Below are 21,137 nucleotides of genomic sequence, written 5' to 3' on the forward strand. Positions count from 1 at the left end.
CCATTGGAATGGGCTGCCCCAGGAGCTGGTGGAGTCACCATCACTGGAGGTGTTTAGGAAGAGGCTGGATGAGGTGCTTGGTACCATGGTTTAGTTGATTAGATAGTGTTGGATGATAGGTTGGACTCGATCTCAAAAGCTCTTTTCCAACTTGGTCTATTCTATTCTTCTATTCTATTCTATTCTATTCTAGATGTGCTTGCTGTGATGCTACATGTGATGGCTGCAATTTTATAGTATAGGAAAGATGAATCCAATGCAAAGTGAGAGGGAGAAGATTGTTATCAGTAGCGTTAAGATAAAGTATGTGAACTTTAAGTAATATTTTAAGCAGTTTCACTTAAAGCTTGTCTTCTCAAGGTTTATTTAGTGAAAGAAAGATGGTGTTCTTCCTTATGGAGTTAGTAAGGACATTGCTTTAATTCTTTTACTACCTGAATTCCCCTCTTTTTAAATGCAGTTGGTGCTTTAAATATGTTAGGCTGGTCTGTCTTGTGGAATGTGTCACTGCCTTTTGTGCTCCTTTCCTAGTGCCTCTGTGCACAGAATGATCATGAGGTAATTTAACTGTTGTGTGGGAAACTAACAGGGGCAGTGCATATGGTCAAGTTAATAATAGAATGTAGTTCTATACAAATCTGTAGGGTTGTAGCACTGCTGCTGTTGCTTCCACTGCTAGTCCCTGAACCATTCCTGAATCTTATTTTCTTACAAAGGTAAATCAGTGTTTTCTTGAAATGTTTGAAGATAACTTACAATGATGTGCTTTTCAGTTATTCACAGGACTCAGAACTCCTGCACGTGGTTTATTGCTGTTTGGCCCACCAGGAAATGGGAAGACAATGTTGGTGAGAAAATTAGTTCATGCATGAGTTAGTGGACTTAAAATGTAACCATGAGGGGTCATTTTCCATTTGGGTGTTGTAGTAATAAAATACATACTCTTCCTGAATACATGTTAAGGTATTAACTTAATACAAAACTGCAAAAGTGTTCTTAACCATGTATTTTACAGGGGAAGGTATTGCTAAACTGTTCTCTGCTTCATTATTTTCAGTATCACAAATAATATTTTAAAACTTAACCCAGCATGTGCAGGTTTCCTTTTCAGAGAGAGTGACAGTAACAAGGTTAATTGTTTGTTTGTGCACAGCAGTGATTAATCACAAATGGTCTGCTCTCTACTAAAACACAGTAGAGGTGCATGTGGGGAATGGGGAGGGAGCAGAGTAGCAAGAAAGGGGGTTGTCTCACTTCCATGCTGCTGTGCGAAGAACGTAAGTGCTGTGAAACAGTCTGGCTCCTGCTTATTTTCTTCAACCCCACGTTCTGGGTTTGGGGAACTGGCTGAGTGAAATGGCTGTGTATCAGCCATGGAGCATCGTGTGTACTGATGCAGCTGAGCCAAGCACATGGTCTTGCATCACATGGAGTGCCTGCAGCTGCACATTCCCTTTGCTGAGTGTGGGAGCGTGAATGCTGAGCTGCTCATTTGGCCTCATCTGTTATGTTTTACATACTGGAACATAATTGATAATCACTAAAATTAAACTCTGTAACCAGGGAATCATAACTTCTTAAATATGGTGATGAGGGTACTCTGCATGAAGGTTCTGGCTGAACTAATTCATATTCCTAATTTTCCTTTCAAAACAGATTATTTATTCATTTATTTTATAGATAGGGTACAAAGGAAAGAAAAGAAAGGAAAAGGAAAGAAAACCCACAAAATGTTAAGTGTGTGTTGATCCAAATGCCACCCTAAATTAGTTAAAGCTGGTTTTCGAATGTCTACTCAGGACATTTTGAAAGGAACTGGAGACCTGTATTCAGTAAGCAAGTTTTAGTTGGCTATGGATATGATGTGGTTAGAGAAGTCTAAAGTCTGGAAATTTCTCTTATGGTTCAATGACTTATCTGTTTGCATTTGTAAGAGCCTGTACAGAAGTTTTTTGTAGCATCTACAAGATGTTCCCTCTGAAGGAGCAGGGGTTTTCAAAATTGCCTATCAAGATATGAATGCTGGCTACAATATCACAGAAGTGTTTTCAGTGTGTTGTTTTTAAAGTACTTTTTTTCCTTTCTTTTTTTTGCTCCCTCTCCCAGGCCAAGGCAGTTGCTGCAGAATCAAATGCTACTTTCTTTAATATAAGCGCAGCAAGCCTGACTTCAAAATACGTAAGTAACAGCTGTAAATGACATTGATCTGAAAACACACATGCTGTAATTGGGTCTTAGTAAGTTTGGAAACTTTTGATGAGTCTTTGGTGACTTAGCCTATGCTGGACAGAAAGCTTTTGAAGAAGTGACTTGTGAAGACAAAAATTTGGTTCTGCACTTGCAGTAACTCAATGCCAAAGGCCTTTGTAGTTCAGGATGAGCCTGTCTGTCACATAGGTTGTAAGCATCATCTTCTGTAAAAAATAAATTGAGTCACATCTCCTTTTTGCTGTGGTAATTGAGGCACCAAAACCTCTGGACAGCTCAATTGTGATCATAAATTAAGCTGTAATGTTTTCTTTAAGACATACCGTCCTGTGTAATATTTAACTATTGATAATCTGAGTATGTTTGAATGGACTGAGTGTGGCTGGTTATCAGAAAGATTTTCTGTAGGTCATTGTTAGCTGTATTGTAATAAATGCTTTCTAAACCTCTTCCAAAAAAAAGTTGTATTACTGTTTTAGGTGGGTGAAGGGGAGAAACTGGTTCGTGCTCTGTTTGCAGTAGCCAGGGAACTTCAGCCTTCTATAATTTTTATTGGTAAGGCCTTAAATATGATTGATTTTTTTGTGTGTTTTCTTAAATATTTTGACTTAGTAAATTTTAATCATCAGGTAAATTTCAGATAACTCTGTAGTGCAGAGCAGGTGTCTCAGATACAACCTGCTGGCTAATGAGTAATTCTGTATGTTTTTTAATCAGTAGTTCCATATGTTTGTTTAATTAGTGTTAATAGTGGGAAGAAATGCCCTCAAAACCACAAATGCTGTGCCTTTACAGAATAAGTCCATTTATGCATTAAACTTGAAACATGAAAATGGGTTTCACCTGTCCTAAGTTGCCCTTCATAATGAGGTGGTGGAGTCACCGTCCCTGGAGGTGTTCAAGAGGGGATTGGACGTGGCACTTGGTGCCATGGTCTAGTCATGAGGTCTGTGGTGACAGGTTGGACTTGATGATCCTTGAGGTCTCTTCCAACCTTGGTGATACTGTGATAATTAGCAGGATATTTTTTGTCTTATCAGTGGCTAGTGTTATATATTCAAAGGACAACAAGTTACACAGACTTCTAAACTTAAGTGAGATTTCTTGGTTTCCTAAGGAATACGTATCTCTCTCTCGCGGGAGCGCTGTATTAGGAAAGTAACTTAGGCAAATATGAAGACTTCAGTCTTGTATGCTTAATGAAGATGTATTTCCTTGTTTTTTAGATGAAGTTGATAGCCTTCTGTGTGAAAGACGAGAAGGTGAACATGATGCTAGTAGGCGTCTGAAAACAGAATTTTTAATAGAATTTGATGGTGTAAGTATTTAGCCTTGGTTATTGTTTGGTTGAGCTGAATTGGGCAACGTAGTGGGTACTAGTACAAGCTACAGATGAACAAAGAATTTGGCTACTGGGGCTTAACTCTATGTCTGTGTGCCCCCCTCTAATCATCAGCTAGCTTTCTAATTTTTTTTCACCTGTATTTTTCCTGTCACTCACCACTGGTTTTTGTGTTGAACAATCATAGTTTATATACCACTAGCACAGAGGACTGAGGTACAGAAGGAAAAAAGAAGTATATAGAAAGACAACAACATCAGGACAAAATTTTTCCAAAATGGGCTGAATCAGGACAAATTATGTGTACACACACAGAATTTTCCCTTAAAATGAAAAGGGAACAATTAAGCATAATTAGCAACTTAGCCAATTTTTGGCTCAAGGTGTAACTGTGTCATACAGTATTCATCTCGGATACCCAAACGTTTTCTCTGAAATCTGGAAGCAAATAGACTCCATATTCTTGGATATAAATTCAAGTCTTGCTGTGGGGTGATTTGGGGGTGAGACTGTTGTATCTGTGTTCCCTCAAATGGCTTCTCATATTTCAGTTACTAGCTTCATTCTCATCTAATTTAGTGGTTCAGGCAATGCCTTAGTCTAAAGTTCTGATTCTGTCTTTCTGTGTAGGTTTCAACATAATGTTTGGAGTTTAAAACTCACAACTGCAGAAAGTCTCTAACTTTTTAAACATAATTGTCTCAGGATGACTGAGATTGAGTGCTTTTTTAAGTTTCAGTTTTCTCCATCATGTTGATGTGCAATTCCATGGCAATATATGTGCTCTTGCAAGACTCTTTTCAAGTAACATAACTTGGGCGTAGGGTCCTGTGTTTACATTCTTTGTTTTCCCCCCTTTTTTCTAGTGTCTTTATGTTTGTCTAAAGAATGTTTTGAAGCAAACTGAATGGGAAAAAAAAGTATATGCAGTAAGATCCCATCAGTGTGGGACATAGCAAGACTGTGGTTTTGTGTATTACTACTTAATATAATCTGAAAGCAGTCTTGCTTTCCTTTGGTTTCTAGGTGCAGTCTTCTGGAGAGGACAGGATACTTGTGATGGGAGCAACAAACAGACCACAGGAACTTGATGATGCTGTTCTCAGGTATCAAAATGTCTCTTTCTTTCTTTGAATACAGTAGTATAATGTTTGTTATGAAAAGCTGGTTATGTTACTTAGTGCCTTGGCTGTTTTAAGTTTTGGAATAAGTAACAAAAGCTGTTTGACAGGGTTACAATATTTAATGTCTCAGAGGTGCGTGTCTCTCCTCTTTTGAGATGCATTTGCAGAAGCATTATGACCTTGGAGTTGTCTAAAACAGCAGTATCTGTTGAGACCAGCATTTTATAATCTTGCATCTTATGTAAGGCTTTTTTATTATATGGATCTTACTCATAAGATAAAGAAAGAAGTTAGACTGGTATTTCTTCTCTATGAGCATTGTACTTCTGATATCCCAGGCAATTACAGATCTGGCTGTAGACTTGCATTTAGGACTCCTTCTCTTCAAGGTCTCATACTTCATTCTCTTCCACTTCTTCACTGTGAAAAATAGGCATGTCAGCACTGCCTGGACAAATCAAAACACTTTTTTAATGATTCCAAAGACTTTTTAAATTAAAAGAGGCACTTGGTGCCATGGTTTAGTTGAATGGATGTTGTTGGGTGATGGGTTGGACTTGATGATCTTGAGGGTCTTTTCCAACCTGTTCTGTTCTGTTCTATTCTGTTCTATTCTATTCTGTTTCTATTCTATTCTATTCTATTCCTGGTAGTCAGTGGCTTTTTTACCTTTGGAGCGCTTCCTCTTCCAGTGGTGTCACATATTGTTTGTTTAGTTGTTGGATTTTGTTGTTCTATTGTGGTTTTTGTTTTTAAATCAGTAGTTCTACTTCCTAGAATTTGATGTAAGTGAAATTTTGGCCTTTACTAAACCAAATGGGGGGCAGAGCCACAGCTCAGTTGGTAGTGCATGAGACTATGAGTGTTGAGGTCATGGGTTCGAATCCTGCAGTGGTCAGCAGAGCCAGGGGTGTGCCTCCTCCTTTTTTTTTTTGGTCTCTTCTCCCAGGCAACCAGTACCAGAACAAGAGGACACAGTCTCAGGCTGCATCAGGGGAGGTTTAGGCTGGAGGTTAGGAGGAAGTTTTACACAGAGAGAGTGATTGCCCCCTGGAATGGGCTGCCTGGGGAGGTGGTGGGGTCGCCGTCGCTGGGGGTGTTCAGGGCAAGGCTTGACAGGATGCTTGGTTGTATGGTTTAGTTGATTGGGTAGTGTTGGATGATAGGTTGGACATGATGATCTCGAAGGTCTCTTCCAACCTGGTTAATTCTATTCTATTCTATTCTATTCTATTCTATTCTATTCTATTCTAATGTTACATGTGCCTGTTAGAAAGTTCTAAAAGTGTGTGTGTGTGTATTTATGCTTTTATTTCCTAGACGATTCACCAAACGGGTATATGTGTCTTTACCAAATGAAGAAGTAAGTAAATTTCCTTCACTCTAAGATTAATTTTATCTAAAAAGAGTATAAAATAGCACAGGATATTCTTAACTTGTGGTGGATGACTATAATTCTGTGAACTAGGTTCTGGCCCATCTTGGCCATACATGTTGTGCTTTAATTCCGGTGACTATTTTAAGTTTTGTTTTCCCTTTTTTTAAACATGTACTAGTAGCAGATCTGGTAGTAGCTACTCAGTGTTTCCTGACAAGTGAGGTGTTACATGCTGGCAGGCACAGGCAAGTCTAAAGTAGGGCTTGCAGAACAGGAGTCTGTTTGGCTGGAGAAGAGTATTTATTGCAAAAGATGAAAGTACTTTCTTAGAGTGATGTTTTTCAGCTCAACAGGAGATTATGGCTTTTGATAAGGATTCTAATGTATTATTCTTGAAGCAATATGGCCTTTGATGTTACAGCCCTGTACTAGCTACTATGAAGAAAACTAACTCTGTTACTGCCAAATCCATCACATTAGTGAATCCCTTTCTCTTTCCTTCGAGGAGTCCGTAGTGTACAATCTAATCACTGCGGGCGAGTTTAAACTAGTAAAGCACAAAAGCTAACCTGAGAAACATGTTTTGCCACAACAGAATTTTAAGTGTACTGTGAAGTGTACTGTATTAGGAATAGTGTGGCCAGCAGGAGCAGGGAGGTCATTGTGCCCCTGTACTCTGCATTGGTTAGGCCACACCTTGAGTACTGTGTCCAGTTCTGGGCCCCTCAGTTTAGGAAGGACATCGAGACACTTGAACGTGTCCAGAGAAGGGCAACAAGGCTGGTGGGAGGCCTTGAGCACAAGCCCTATGAGGAGAGGCTGAGGGAGCTGGGATTGTTTAGCCTGGAGAAGAGAAGGATCAGAGGCGACCTCATTGCCCTCTACAACTACCTGAAGGGTGGTTGTAGCCAGGTGGGGGTTGGTCTCTTCTCCCAGGCAACCAGCACCAGAACAAGGGGACACAGTCTCAAGTTGTGTCAGGGGAGGTTTAGACTCGAGGTGAGGAGAAAGTTCTTCACTGAGCGAGTCATTCGTCATTGGAATGGGCTGCCCAGGGAGGTGGTGGAGTCGCCGTCCCTGGAGGTGTTCAAGGGGAGATTGGACGTGGCACTTGGTGCCATGGTCTAGTTGTGAGGTCTGTTGGAACAGGTTGGACTTGATGATCCTTGGGGTCTCTTCCAACCTTAGTTACTGTGATACTGTGAAGATTAGTCCTACATTTGATCAGTGTACCTTCTTTTCAGACAAGACTGGTTTTGCTAAAAACTCTTCTAAGCAAGCAAGGAAGTCCATTGACACAAAAAGAGTTGGCACAACTAGCTAGGTAAGTGTTTTGTAGCAACATTAAATAAATACACTCATCTACTGCATTCATTCAGATTGTTACGTTCATTCCAAATGTAACTAATGTAAATCATCAGATAGTGACAGCGCCTGCTGAGAATGAATTGCCTGTATGTTAGGAAGCTGGTTTGTGTTGTTAGAATTGACACAGTGCTGCTGTTTGTCACTCTCAGAAATCAAATGTAGTGAGTGTGAAGGAAGTTAGGTTGAAAAGTAGGTAAAGCACCTATCACAGGAAGGAGTGAAGACAGAGTGTGAGATACCAAAAATGTTCAAGTGGATGTACTTTAGTCTCTGTGGTAGTACACAGAAGGTGAGTACAGTCTTTGCTGTAGCACTTTTCAGACTCTTAGTGTTGCTAACATTACGGAAACTTGATGTATACTCTTAACTAAATTTTCTCTGTACTTTAAGGATGCTAACTCAGGACATGTTTAGGCTGCAGTATTAGCCAACCAGAGGAAGAAGACAGTGTTTTGAGTTCTAATGGCAAATTTATGAACCAAATTACAAATGCAACTTAAATACATGGGTTTTTTTGGTTGGTTGGTTGGTTTTTTAATGCGGTTTAGGCATTCTTCTGCCTGCTTCTATTTTTAAAAAGATAAGTATTTAACCTCCTTCATGACTTTGTTGTGCTTTTGCTCCTCCTTTTTCTATAAATTGTAACAGAAATAATTCTCTCCAGAAGACTGACATATGAAACTTCTGTTACAGTCAGTCACTGCTCTACAAACTGGGTAGATTTCTTTTTTTTTTTCCCAAAATTAGGCAGCCCTCATTTTGGGGGGACAAAAAAATGTGTGTGTTCCAGCCAGATGCAACACTGGAACAGGCTGTCCAGAAAGGTGGTTGGGGCCCTATCCCTGGAGATATTCAAAGTGAGGCTCGAGAGGCCCTGAGCAGCCTCATCTAGTTGAGGATGCCCCTGCTTGACCTTTGGAGGTTCCTTCTGACCCAGACCATTCTACGATTCTATTACTTCTTTTCACGTATGTTGGCATTATGTATTGCTGGTTTCCTGGTTCAGTGAAAGCCTTCAATGTGTTTCATGGCTGAACTTGGAAATTAAGTCTAATTTCAGAATAGCTCCCATAGAGATTGGGTCTGTGGTGTGACTTGTTTTTTTAATTGTTTAATTTGCTCCCCTCCTCCCCCTGTGATTCTGAGGATGTGGATGACAGATGACAACAATAGTTGGTAGGGTGTTTGTTTAAGAGAAATAGTAAATGTGCTTGTGATTAGGTTTCATCTACAAGTGCTCATTGGTTGCTGTCTTTTTGCTTTCCCTAGCATATTATTTGGGACTTGAGTATCTGTACATAAATTTAGTCTGGGAAAGTCTTAAATATAGATGACTTGATGACTAGATGACGTTGAGTGTGCTTCTGACTGAATGAACTTGCAAAACAATATCAAAATTGCACATCTGATTAAGTAACATTTTAATAATCTGCTATTAATCAGATAAAGAAGGATTTTGGTTTTATTTTTTTCTTCCTTCTTTTCCCCCCCACATTTTCTGTTGTCAAAGAATGACAGATGGATATTCTGGAAGCGATTTAACTGCATTAGCCAAGGATGCAGCTCTGGGCCCCATTCGAGGTAAGCTGCATAGCTTTTTATGTAAGTCTTGCAACAACTCAGATGTTATTTTTCCTACATCTTTTTTAATGCTAAACCTCTGTAATTAAGCTTTTTAGATTGGATTCTGGTCTGTTGCTCATAATTGCATCTTCATAAGGTTTACTTCATGTAAAACCTTTCAGTAGCTCACCATGTGAAACAGAGAATTTTTATGTCTTAAGAGGAAGCCAGGGTAAAGTCTTGTTTCACTTGTGGGATTTTCAGCTAGCACATCTTTCCTGGGCTGGCATTAGTTCTGCTGTATCTCAATTACTACTTCAGTTGCATTCTCTGACTGCATCACATGTCTCATAATAGGGGTAGATCTTTTCGAAGTCTAAAGGAAGGAAATAGTGAAACAGAAGCAATTTTCTGGTTTTTGTTTTTGTTTTGGTTTGTTTTTTTTGATAGAGTTTGTGTGTCATGGCTCTTTTTATTTTTTATGTCTTTTGTGTTCATTTGTGACTCAAGCAGAGTTTTACCTATGTTTGTTCTACCTCTGACATTTCCAACTTTGAAGAAATACGATTTTAATGCAAAACCCCAGCCCTGACAACACTCCACTTTGTTCTGGTTTACTAGCCAGTTACTGTGTTCCCAGTAGCCACAGCTGAAGGGGACAGTTTTGCTCAGTGGAGATCACCAGTGGCATTTTACAAATAGAAGATTTGTGAAAATTTTATGTTGGTTTTCTGTTTGCTGATGTATTGCCCTACCTGACAGAAACATACCACAGGCAGCCAGAGCAGAAGTGTTCTGTAACCATCAGCCTGTTATGTGTAACTAAAAGTTGTTGCAACACCTCTGGAATGATTTGTGGGGAGGAGAGGTCTGTGCATGTTTTGTAGGTGTGTTTGGTTTTGTTTGTGTGTGGGTTTTTTTCATTTGTTGTTGGGTGTGGGTGGTGGTGGTTTTTTGTGGGTGGGTTTGGGTTTTTTTTGAGGAAAAAGGTCCTACAGCATGTGGTTTTACCAGTGCAGCATCGTTTTGGAAGGAGCTGCTGGAGAGTAATGTTTTTTTACCCACTTAACTTCCAGCTGCTGAGATTTAGGTTACATATTCCAAAACCCTGCATAATAACTGGGAAAAAGAATTGCATTAAATAGCTCTCACAAGAGACATCGTGTCTCTGAAGACTTTGAATATATTTATTTAGAGTGGTTGAATTAATAATGTATGCGGTCCTTACTTTGCTGACATGGCACTTCATATACAAGAGGATTCTGAGAGAAGACAATGAAATGTTGTGCAGCCTGTTTCTTCCATTTGCACCTGGTTTCCATATAATTTATTCTCAGAATGTTTTTTTAATGTCAGCCTTGCCAATCCTGTCTACACTCTTTCTCTTGCTCCTTCAGAGCAAAACGTTTATGTGTTGATACTGCAACAGTGTTGCATTTGGTGTTTATTGGCGTGATTAGATCCCATCAGTACTTGTACTCCAGGCAAGAAGGACTCCTATGTGCCTAGCCTGATTTTATTTCTGTATTCTTGGCTGAAGGTCCCTTTCTGTTTTCTGAAAATGGTGCATGTTTGAGGGTAGGGGAGTTGTAGGTACCAGGAATAATATGGGGGAAGGCAGCTCTGTTGCACTTGTGTGCCTATCCCCATACTTTAGGAAGAAGAAAGTAGTTCTTCTACTACTTTGTACTGTATCTGGAGTGATTGAGTGTGGGAGCAGCCTAGCTGAGGAGCTGCTAAACGGGGAAGGAGGCAAAACCACCATCTACCTTTATGTAGGAAGATTATGTTGATACAGAGAGGTGTAATTTTTCGTTGTGGAGTTATTTTTCATAACGTAAGTGCTTTTAACATGCTTTAGTTGTCAGAAGTGATGAAAGTTTTCTTAAACTCACTGATGTTCCTTTATTTTTACAGAATTAAAACCAGAACAGGTGAAGAACATGTCTGCCAGTGAGGTATGCTGTTCTAGCCATTGTATTTTTCCCTTTGAATGGAGTGCATGCTCACCAGAAACTTAGAAGGTCCCTTTATTTACACATAGTATCATAAAAATGACCTAGCATAATTCAGGGGGGTATTACCTCTTTTGATAAACTTCTTTACTGAACAAAAGTCTCTGCTGGTCATTGTTCTAGCTGACTGTCCTATCTTTTCCTTTGCACTGCTTGAACGATTACCTATCAGACAATGTCAGAGTCCTGGCTTTTATTTTGTCACAGTGTTACTCCCCCTGGACATGGCCATAAAATCATTAAGTGATGAGTTGTATTCCCTCTCCCCCTGCCCCAGTTCATATCTTTACATAAACCAAGTTGTTTTACAGAGAACCTCTGAGGGATTTGAAAACAGGTTTGTGTATATGCATGATACTTACAATCATTCACGTGAACCATCGCAAAGTAGTGAATAAATTCCTCACCACAAATTGCATCTGTAAATGTCAAAAGATAAGGTTGCTCCTGCATATAAAAGTTTTGTCCAAATGTGTGTGTGCATGTCACAATTACATAGACTAAAATGAAACAAAACTCAATTCCCCTGTTGCTTTCTGTGTTTAGGCTTAGAACAGGGCTATGGCTAGGGTAAGCTGAAAGGATTTGTTGCAGGAAGATGAGAACATCTGTGATAATTTGAGATAAACTTGGATTCACAATAAATATCCTACAAAAAACTAGTCCCAAAGAAACACAGGGAGTCTTCTCCAATTGTAATGTTAATACTCCTTTAATAATAAGACTGTTTGGCCTCACTTTGGTTGTCTCTCATCATGTCTGGGCATTTCTGTATAAGGGAAATGTCTGTTTATAGTCCTGCCCTCAGCAAAGAAGTGAAAAGCACGTGTTGAAACAGAGAGGTTATGTAATCAGTATTACTTTGCTAATAGCATTCTGTGGTCTGAATACAGCTGAAGTAAGGGTGGGTAGTTTCAGGGCTGTGCTCTCCTGGTACACAGAGGTATGCCATAAAGGTGTTAACAACTCCCACCTCTTACTCCTTATACTGGGTTTTGCACCCTCATGTGCACCAGCTTGCACCACCTAGTGAAACAGGAAGCAATAACAGTCTCATGGGCTATTAAATCACAAGGCAGACATCATCATTACCAAATACCAGTTTATTAAAAATGATGAATACTGATAGTCTTAAATGACAAGACTTGTGCATCAGGTCATAGAGTCACAGAACAGCCCAGGTTAGGAGTCTTCAAAGATGATCTGGTCTAGGCTTCCATGGGAAAGGGAGCCTTGATGAGATAATCTAGCCCCACCTTCCCCATCTTGAAACCTTCACTGATGGGGACTCTGTCTTTGGGGAGGGTGTTCCAGTGAATGATTCTTCTCTGTGTAAGAAAATGAGGACATCTACATTAAGGTGAAGCATTTCTAGAATATGCTTTGTTAATAACAAAGTGAATACTGAAGTACTTCTTGAATAAACTGAAGTATACAAACCACTTGTGATCCTGATGTCTTCCCATTTTTGTTTAGATGAGAAATATCAAACTATCAGATTTCACCGAGTCTCTGAAGAAGATAAAGCGCAGTTTGAGCCCTCAAACCTTGGAAGCATACATTCGCTGGAACAAGGACTTTGGAGACACCACAGTGTGAAACACTACCTGAAGTCAAACAAAGTGCTGCTGAAGGAGCAATTGCTACAGACTACTGGAAAGCAGCCAGAGTTTACAGGACTTTACAGATCTTTAAGTATCTGCATTGAAACTTGATGAAAATATTATACAATGTGAAATGTGTTCATCAAAGCCTCCTTGCCATTTAGTGAGGATTTACAGGCTGTAAGTAAGAGCACAGTAGAACTTGAGACAAGATTGCTAGCAATCTGATCGTGGTTTGAACAATACTATATGTATTTTGTTGCAGCTAGAAGGCTCTGATGATACTGGTCACTGGAAAACCTTTTCCTTACTTTGGTGTGTGTGGTTTTAATTTTGCTATGACATTGGTGTCTGGCTTTCTTCCTTATAACTACTAACTTACAATTGGAGCTTTGTAAACTTTGGTTCAGTTTTTGACTTTTTTTTTATCCTTAATGTGCCAAATAAAAGAATTTCCCTATGCAGAAAGAAAGAACAACATTGGGGAATTATGATACATATTAAAATGTAAAAAGCAGCTGGTCTGTTATTATTTGTCTTTTCGTTTAGTTGTAACATGACTTCATTGCTCACAGAAGAGTTTTAAAGAAGACCTTTGATAGCAGAACAGCAAAAAACCCCAACCCTAGGAAAAAAAAAAACAATTCCAAATGTCTTTTTAAAAAGGTAAATTACTGAATAAAAAACCTAGAGTATGACATTCATTTACTGGCAGTATTTTCTCTTTCACACATTTTGTAACGCTTCCGTTGGTAGAATGTTAGCTTATGCTTATGGTGTACAACTTGAAGCCCAGCTGATGTTTGAGAGAGTAAGTGATGGTGATACTAACTGTCAAGTTTCAGAAATGATGTGTTTCTACTTTGTATTTTGGTCTGTTTATGATAATTGAAAGCAAAACTTCCATTGTGAGAATTTTTTAAATCTACACATGTAAGCATTAAAATAAGAGGCCTCATGTTTTAATACATGGCACACATTAATGTTTTTATAGCTTTCATATGTTTTGGTTTATATATTAAAGTATGAAACACTCAACTGATCTGCTTTTTTAAAAAGAAACCGCATCTTTGTACAAAGACCTGTTTTTATTCTGTAGATGACAAGGTATTTAAAAAGCCACTGAAGTGATAGCCTTTAAATGCTATAATAAAGGACAACATCTTTGCCTTTATTTGTAAAGGCCTGTCATCTTGTTTACAAGTTCTACATGGATTAAACACAGACATTTGCAACGCAGAGCACTAGTTCCTTGTTAGAGCAGGTTTGTGGGGCTTTTGGGGTTTGTTGTTTTGTGTTTTGGTTTTTTTTTTAAGGCAACTCTCCCAACTTAGTGATACTACAAAAAAAATGGTCTTGTTTACAGTTACTTAAACTAAATTGAGTTATGCGTTTGGTTTGCAGTTGGTCTTAACATTTTGTTCTTAATTTTTCATTTAATTTATTGGTCAGGAGTAAAATATTTCTGTGACTACTCACTCAAATGTTGACTATAAATAATATATTTTAATTATATATATATGTATATATGGAAAAAACCAAACACCCTAGCTGATAGGTGCTGCGTAGGTATAATAATATCCAGAGAGGACTCTGCTCACTGTGTAGTATTGAGTACTGACTAGCAGAAACTGTGTAAAACTTCTGAGACACACAGATGCAATATGCTTGAGATTCTGACTGTTGGATTGTTTTGTGTGTTTTGGTTGTTTGTGGTTTTTTTAAACCCACAGAGGCTTTTAATTGATCTAAGATTAAAAGCAATTAAATAAGGGAAGATTGTGTTACATACACTAGTATGCCTTTTGAAGTAGTCGAACCAAGCCACTTGTAGCCTTCTAAAGATAGGACTGTCTCTAATGTCTGATATAAATGAAATGTTATTTCTGTTCCCTTTGTTCACTTTCCTTAAAAAGTGAAAAATGGTAAAAGATTTGAGTTTTTAAAATCATGTAGTGCTTGCTTTGCCTTAGTTTTGCCTTCAGTAGACCACCTCCATTGCTGGAGATTCCTGGCTGACTTGACTGGTATTTGTCATAGACTTCATAATGCTGAGCATGAATATTAATACTTCACTAGCATTTTACAAAGAAGTAAACAGCTAAGAAAGGCAGACCCTTGGTCTTTCTATCCTCCAAGCTTGTAAACTTTCCTTGTGTTCCTTTGCAAAGGGGAACTCTGAGGGTAACACTTCTGATTTTGAGTGTTCCTAAATACTTGGTATCAAGCTCCACTTAATTTTGAGGAATATACTGGTGTTTATTTCAAATACATACCTATTGGCATGTGATGGCACCTGATGGCATGATGGCACCTGAAATATAGAGGTGGAAGTTCCCATCTGCTAAAATACCACCAGTGGGCAGCACAAAGGGTCAGAAGTCTGAGCTGCTACTGTGGTGGGGGGCAAAAAGGGACTTGTTTGTACAACCAGTTCAGGTCAAGAGAGTCTGTGTGGCTGGTAACACTGCTCTTCGGTTATCTGTTCTGCTCTCATTGTTTTCTGCATTATGGATGAACTACTGCTCTATAAATAATTGCTGGAACACAAGGAAGAACTCACTTTTTGGTTCTGAAACATTAGTTTTCCTCATAGCTGCTGAATTTTTATACCATGACCCAAGTGCCAAATGGTTTAAAAATCACCTTTAAGTATCTTTTCTATGCTGTTTTCTAAATAGTATATTTTAAGAATAATTCTGTTCTCATTATGGCATTATCTCTCATCTTCTGGTTTCTTGTTTTACACACTCTGAGTCCAGTCTTAGTGATTCTCATCTATTTGTTGGATTAACTGTGTATAGAAGCAGATCTGCACACTCTCCCTGCTTCCCAGAAAGACCAATCACCCCCCTCACATACTCCCCTCCCCAAAAACCCCCAAACCAGAAAACCTGTAGTTCCCAAATACATGGTGTTTTATACAGAAATTAGGAACTGTATTAACTATGAAGTCAGATTATGTCTAATACCATAACTTGACTTAGGATAGAATAAGCACCACAGCAGCTTGGATGCTTTTAACTTTTGCAAATATTGGCATTACATTAGCTCTCTAAATAGCATTTTTCTTTTACTTACTCTTTTTTTTTTCCCTTCCCCTAAATCTGCCCACTGCTAATGAATGAGAGACTTGATGGACCTTAGTTAAGACAATTAGGAAGCAGCCTGTCTACCCTCTGCAAATGTGTTTTACTGACTCAAAGAGTGTAGCAGTTACTGGAGGGAGATGGAAAAACAAAACCTGCCCTCTTTAATAACCTTGTTCATACATCTGTGCCTCATGTTTTTATTAAGGAGGAAGCACACCTCTTTCCATGTATTGGAAGAACAATGTCTTCCCAAGCAGGAGGTTGCTGCTTTTTGTGGCATTACAGGATGGACAAATTCAAGCACTCTGATGTTCTTTCTCCTTGAAATGAGAATTTTTTCATGTGATGTTCCTTATCACAGAATGTTAGGCGTTGGAAGGGATCTTGAAGGATCATCTAGTCCAACCCCGCTGCCAGAACAGGGTCACCTAAAGTATCCTTTTACTAATGTTGACTTTTCTGTAAAATACACTAAACCTGTAGAGGTTCTGATTTTGCAGCTAAGATAAAACCTGATTATTAAAGGTAAGCCTTAAACTATGGTATTATTTTATGCATAAGTCTCTATGACATTAGTTTCTTCAAATGCAGTGCATTAGGAATAGGCTTTCTGCCCTGAGATGTCTTACTGACTACTTCAGAAAGTCAGTTTCTGATAAGGTTTTGTTGAATATGGCCCTGCAACTTACTCTGTGTAGATAATAAATGTGATAAATGAAGAAGAGTGGGATCTCTGAGCTGAAAGGGAGTTTGCTGGCACGGCACTAACATAGAGGCCATTGCTGATTTCACTGTTAAGATACTCTCAGATGTTTTTTAAATGACAGGTTTTATACTCAGACAATTAACCATACCTTCTGGGGTAGAATAAATAGGGTGGGGTTTTTTTTTCTATTTTAAAGGAGATAGGTTTAGCACTCATTGGCACTGCTGACAAGTCCATGTGCTGAAATTTGAGTACTTTTCACTGGGAATACTGAGGCTAGCTGTGCTGGCAAATTTAACTGAGATGTCTGTTCTACAACCCGTACAGAAAGCAGTGTTCTACTTTGGGCTTCCTTAGCCACCTAAGGTGAAACTTGATGCTCCAGATTCCTGCAGTGCTTTCCTACCCAAGACATGGATAATGCATAGTTGTGCCTAAATTGTGTTTATCTAGCTACTTCAGTGATTCTTCTGCATGTGGCAGCTTTGGGAGGTGGCAAGTGCTATTTTAGGTTACAGATCTTCATTCACTGTCTGTGGCAGTCTTGATGTTTCTAGTGCTGAGGACTTCTACCAGGTATCAAAAATGGGAGTGAAAAGTAGCAGGTAGGTAGTGAATGCAGCTAGTTATTCCAGTCATTGTGCTAACTTGAGGCAGTTGCTGATTTCATTGTTTCTCTTGAGCTGCTGTTTAATGTTGAAGGATGTTGTTTACTCACCTACATGAGTTTTCATGCTTAGGATGATCTGATGGTTACCATAAGGGATAACCAATGGATCACAGAAAACATCTGGTTGGCAGAGACCTGAAAGATAGTCCAACCTTTGACCCAGTTTGGGGTCAATCCCAAACCATGTCCTGATCAGTTACTTTCTTTCAAAGTGTTTTATTTAAATATTCTTTTAAGTATTGTAACTAACACAGACGAGGAAGTTTAACTGTTGCTTCCTGCAAATACAAAATCGTCGTCTGAAGGATAGAGAAATGTGTTTTTCCTACTCCTCATGTAAATCATTAACTCTCTTAAGAGTGGAAACTGTTTACTTTGTCAATACCTACCTCCTGAGTTTGGCAATAATTGGCAAGGTACATGCTCCTCCAGTGGGTTAAATATATTGGCTAAACACTGTGGGTTCTTCAGAGTTAAATCTTTTGATTTGCAAATTTGTGACACGATGTCTGAAAACTGGTGATCAACCTTGTGTTGCTCTAAGACGGTCCTTGCTTCTTAAAATCCTGTTCCCAAAGCTACAGAGGAGTAGCTTTGGGGGAAAAGGTCAATGCTCTTTGCTCTTGGTTACTACAGGTGTATTCATCTAAGATGCTAAGGGTGTAGCCTGTCAAAGCTGCAGGCTTGTTTTTGCCACTGGAAGTGGAGAAGAAAGTACTTTATCTAATACTCTCACATCTGTCAGAGGGACTGGAAATCCAGAAAATCGTTTTGGCACAGGATTCAAATTTTTATTCACGTGAAGGGCTAGTCAGTATTTTTCAGAAATCTGGATTATAGTGACAAAAACCAAAGGTGGAGGCAAAACACTCTACCCCACCCCCTTTAAATATATTGGACAACTCCTGTCTGGGATGGGGACAATTTTTGTATTTCGTTGTTTTGAAGCACTTTTGTTTGTTTGTGCTCTGATGAATGTTTTCTGAAATGTTAAACACCATTTTATTAATAACCAATGTAAAAAAGCATGAACAGCCACATAGCTTTAGCTCCACAATAAAATGTTGCATTTGTTGTGTTCTTACTGTTTTCTTGTCTGATTGTCAGATAAAATGTCCAAAGCGAAGAGCCTTTTCACTAAACCTGAAGGTTTCATTGCTGCTGTTCCAAAAAATACTACAAACTGTACAGTGAGAGATGGAACAATAAATATCTATGTACCTCAGTTTCTGAAGGACATAACTCAAGTTCTCAAAACTTAGTAAGGAGAAGTGCTACTTCCTAAATAAATGTGCCGAAACTGAAAGCGTGTGCCTATCCTTCTGTCATAGCCTTGCTAAATCACAGTGCGAAGCGGGAGATTTCACATGCCTAATTCTGCTAGTCATCATCAAGTTCTGCAAATAGCTACTTGGAGCCCAAGTGGCAACTTTTCTTTTGCGTGAGGGAGACTGCTGCTACTATTTTTGAGATAACAATCTAACTTTTTTCATTTATTCCCATCTTACTGTTCGTAATTCTTAGCCAGTGTCTGGAGGCTGCATCTACTAACAACTAACTGAGGCTTTCTGTTCTTACAGTTACAAACTGATGATAAGATTTAAAAAAAAAAAAAGAAAGAAATTTTAATATTCTGTATCTGACAGGGGCTCTCTCAAAAAGCAGCCCTGACCACTGTACCTGATTTGTTATTTCATCTGTCATGTTCAAGCAAGCAAACCAAATAAAAATCAATAGAGCAGTTGGGGAAAAAAAAACGAAATGCTGCTATTTATCAGCCTGGAGAAGAGAAGGATCAGGGGTGACCTCATTGCTCTCTACAACTACCTGAAAGGTGGTTGTGGCCGGGAAGGGGTTGGTCTCTTCTCCCAGGCAACCAGCACCAGAACAAGGGGACACAGTCTCAAGCTGTGCCAGGGGAGGTTTAGACTCGAGGTGAGGAAAAAGTTCTTCACTGAGCGAGTCGTTCGTCATTGGAATGGGCTGCCCAGGGAGGTGGTGGAGTCGCCGTCCCTGGAGGTGTTCAAGGGGAGATTGGACGTGGCACTTGGTGCCATGGTCTAGTCGTGAGGTCTGTTGGGACAGGTTGGACTTGATGATCCTTGGGGTCTCTTCCAACCTTAGTTTGATACTGTGATATTTGGAGGTAGATTCTGAACCACTGGAATTATTTAAATGAACAATTTTGTGTATGTATTACAGATACTCAAATAGACTTCTTTCTGTACAAGAGATGGTCTGACAAAGCTAGTGAAGTAGCAGCCTAAAAACTATCTCGCCGCTTGTTAAGTTGAAATCCACAGAGTTTATGGCAGCATACCTTGGTCTGAAGTACGTTAAACTAAGCATTTTTTTTCCATTACAGCCAAGATGGTGTGAGACAAGGTGCTGTGCCTACTGTCAGATGCAGGCATGTTTCAGGGGAAATCTGTTTATTTCTGTATTTTATTTTCTTCCATTTGCCTGAAAGCTAAGAAAAATGAGCTTAAAGTTTTGTAGTTTTGTTGCCTTTTCACTCTTTTCCACATTTCCAAAGACTTCAAACGTGTGAAATCCAGCTTGTGTCCTACAAGAGTGCATAGGGCTCTGGAATGGACAACCTTCTCCACTGTTTGTTTGGTTTTGGGGTTTTTTTGTAAGTGAACTGGCTCCAAGTAGCTCTTTTCAGGACTTCACAATGACCAGAGTTAGTTAGGTGAAACCTCCTGTCATGCAACCTTCTGGTATCTTTGGTTTTTTTTAATTTTGTGTGTAAAGAACATACAGAAAGAATTAGTGGTGAAGGCAGAAAGATTTATATCCATCCCTCAACACATAAAAGTGATTTATCAGTGCTGTGGTGTAGTTGAAAAAACCCACAACAAAGGAATTTCAGAAGCATACAAACAACCTAATGAGCAAAATATGTTGTTTTTACCAAATGCTTTCAAAGTTTTCACCTCTTTAATAGTCTAAGTTCTATTATTTTCAGATCTCACTTTAAAAGGCCTCAAACTTGCCACATCTTTAAGACATCCCTCAAGATTTAGTTTTGTTATATGCAGAAGGCTACTACCAGCTATGCAATTAGTTGTATTTCTCTTCTGTGAATTGTAGAAGTGCAGTTTGTTACAACTAACTATTGTTCCCTTCGGGGAAGAAATATGCTAAGACATGAAATAATTATAAAGCCTGATCATGTGTCAATAGCAAAGTAACTAAACAACTTTTTATTGCTGGAGCATAGGACGCAGATAAAACATTACCCCTCTCGTTCACCTGACTTCTGATTCCCTGGTTAAATTTAAATGGAGGCAGCAGCTGCAGCCTGTGGAGAGCTTACATAACCCAGCATTGCAGATGGAATTCACTCACCTGTCATGCAAATGTTACACACCACAAATGGATATATTTTTTTAACATCAAGCCCAAACCTACTGCTGTACACTAGAAAACATTTATTTGCTATGGCCAAGAGCTTAAAAATTAGGAAATCATTTGAGTCATTTAATGAAACATTAAATGTGTCTTTTAGAATACAATTACCTGTCTGGTCACCCCCAGTCAGTTAAACCTTTTGAGGTGTTTCACTGAACAGATTAGATGCAAATAACATTTTTAACCACTTTAAGTATGGGCACTTGGCTCCTGAGATGATCAGTGAACTACTAAATACAAGAGCATTAGAAGAGGTTGTTTCAAGTATGTTCCTAGGCCAAATAACCTGTCCTAATAAAGCTAAACCTTTTAACTTCTTTTCCTGCCTGCTGTCTTTTGACTAAATCTTTCTGTACGTTTAATAGTGTGCAGGTTTTTCACAACACAGTTTTCCTTAATAAGGCTTAACTTGCAAGAGAACATACTTTCTGTGTTTTGTTCTGACAGAAATTACTGGAGAGAGTTTAGCAACTCGTCTGCTAGTCAGGGCACACGTTGTTGTCGCGGCCCTCGCGTTCCTGGGCCGGTGACAGTGGCCACAATACCTTAAACGCGGCTCCGATTTTCTTCCCACCGAAGTCCACTCTCTGCTTTACACCACGATAGACTTTAGGATGAGGTTAGACTGACTGTGCATCTCTTTAGAGAAT

At 39.0% G+C, this 21,137-nt stretch overlaps 1 protein-coding gene across 6 annotated transcripts in view; it reads left to right on the forward strand.

Annotated features, from left to right (window-relative positions):
• SPAST (spastin) overlaps positions 1-12,924 on the forward strand; it is a 38,745-nt gene extending 25,821 nt beyond the window's left edge. For 5 of the 6 annotated variants that reach the window (XM_054162340.1, XM_054162342.1, XM_054162341.1 and 2 more), the window contains 10 exons: positions 774-848; positions 2,107-2,178; positions 2,688-2,763; positions 3,435-3,526; positions 4,577-4,656; positions 5,995-6,037; positions 7,297-7,376; positions 8,931-9,001; positions 10,901-10,941; positions 12,475-12,924. In XM_054162340.1, coding sequence (XP_054018315.1) covers positions 774-848; positions 2,107-2,178; positions 2,688-2,763; positions 3,435-3,526; positions 4,577-4,656; positions 5,995-6,037; positions 7,297-7,376; positions 8,931-9,001; positions 10,901-10,941; positions 12,475-12,597 — 753 coding nt within the window. In that variant the 3' untranslated portion in view covers positions 12,598-12,924. Of the gene's footprint in view, positions 1-773; positions 849-2,106; positions 2,179-2,687; positions 2,764-3,434; positions 3,527-4,576; positions 4,657-5,994; positions 6,038-7,280; positions 7,377-8,930; positions 9,002-10,900; positions 10,942-12,474 lie in introns of those variants that run through there. The other variant, XR_008462293.1, reaches the window with a different exon arrangement.
• The last annotated feature ends 8,213 nt before the right edge of the window (positions 12,925-21,137 follow it).

This window comes from Dryobates pubescens, chromosome 6 (assembly GCF_014839835.1).
Source record: "Dryobates pubescens isolate bDryPub1 chromosome 6, bDryPub1.pri, whole genome shotgun sequence".
Taxonomy (NCBI): domain Eukaryota; kingdom Metazoa; phylum Chordata; class Aves; order Piciformes; family Picidae; genus Dryobates; species Dryobates pubescens.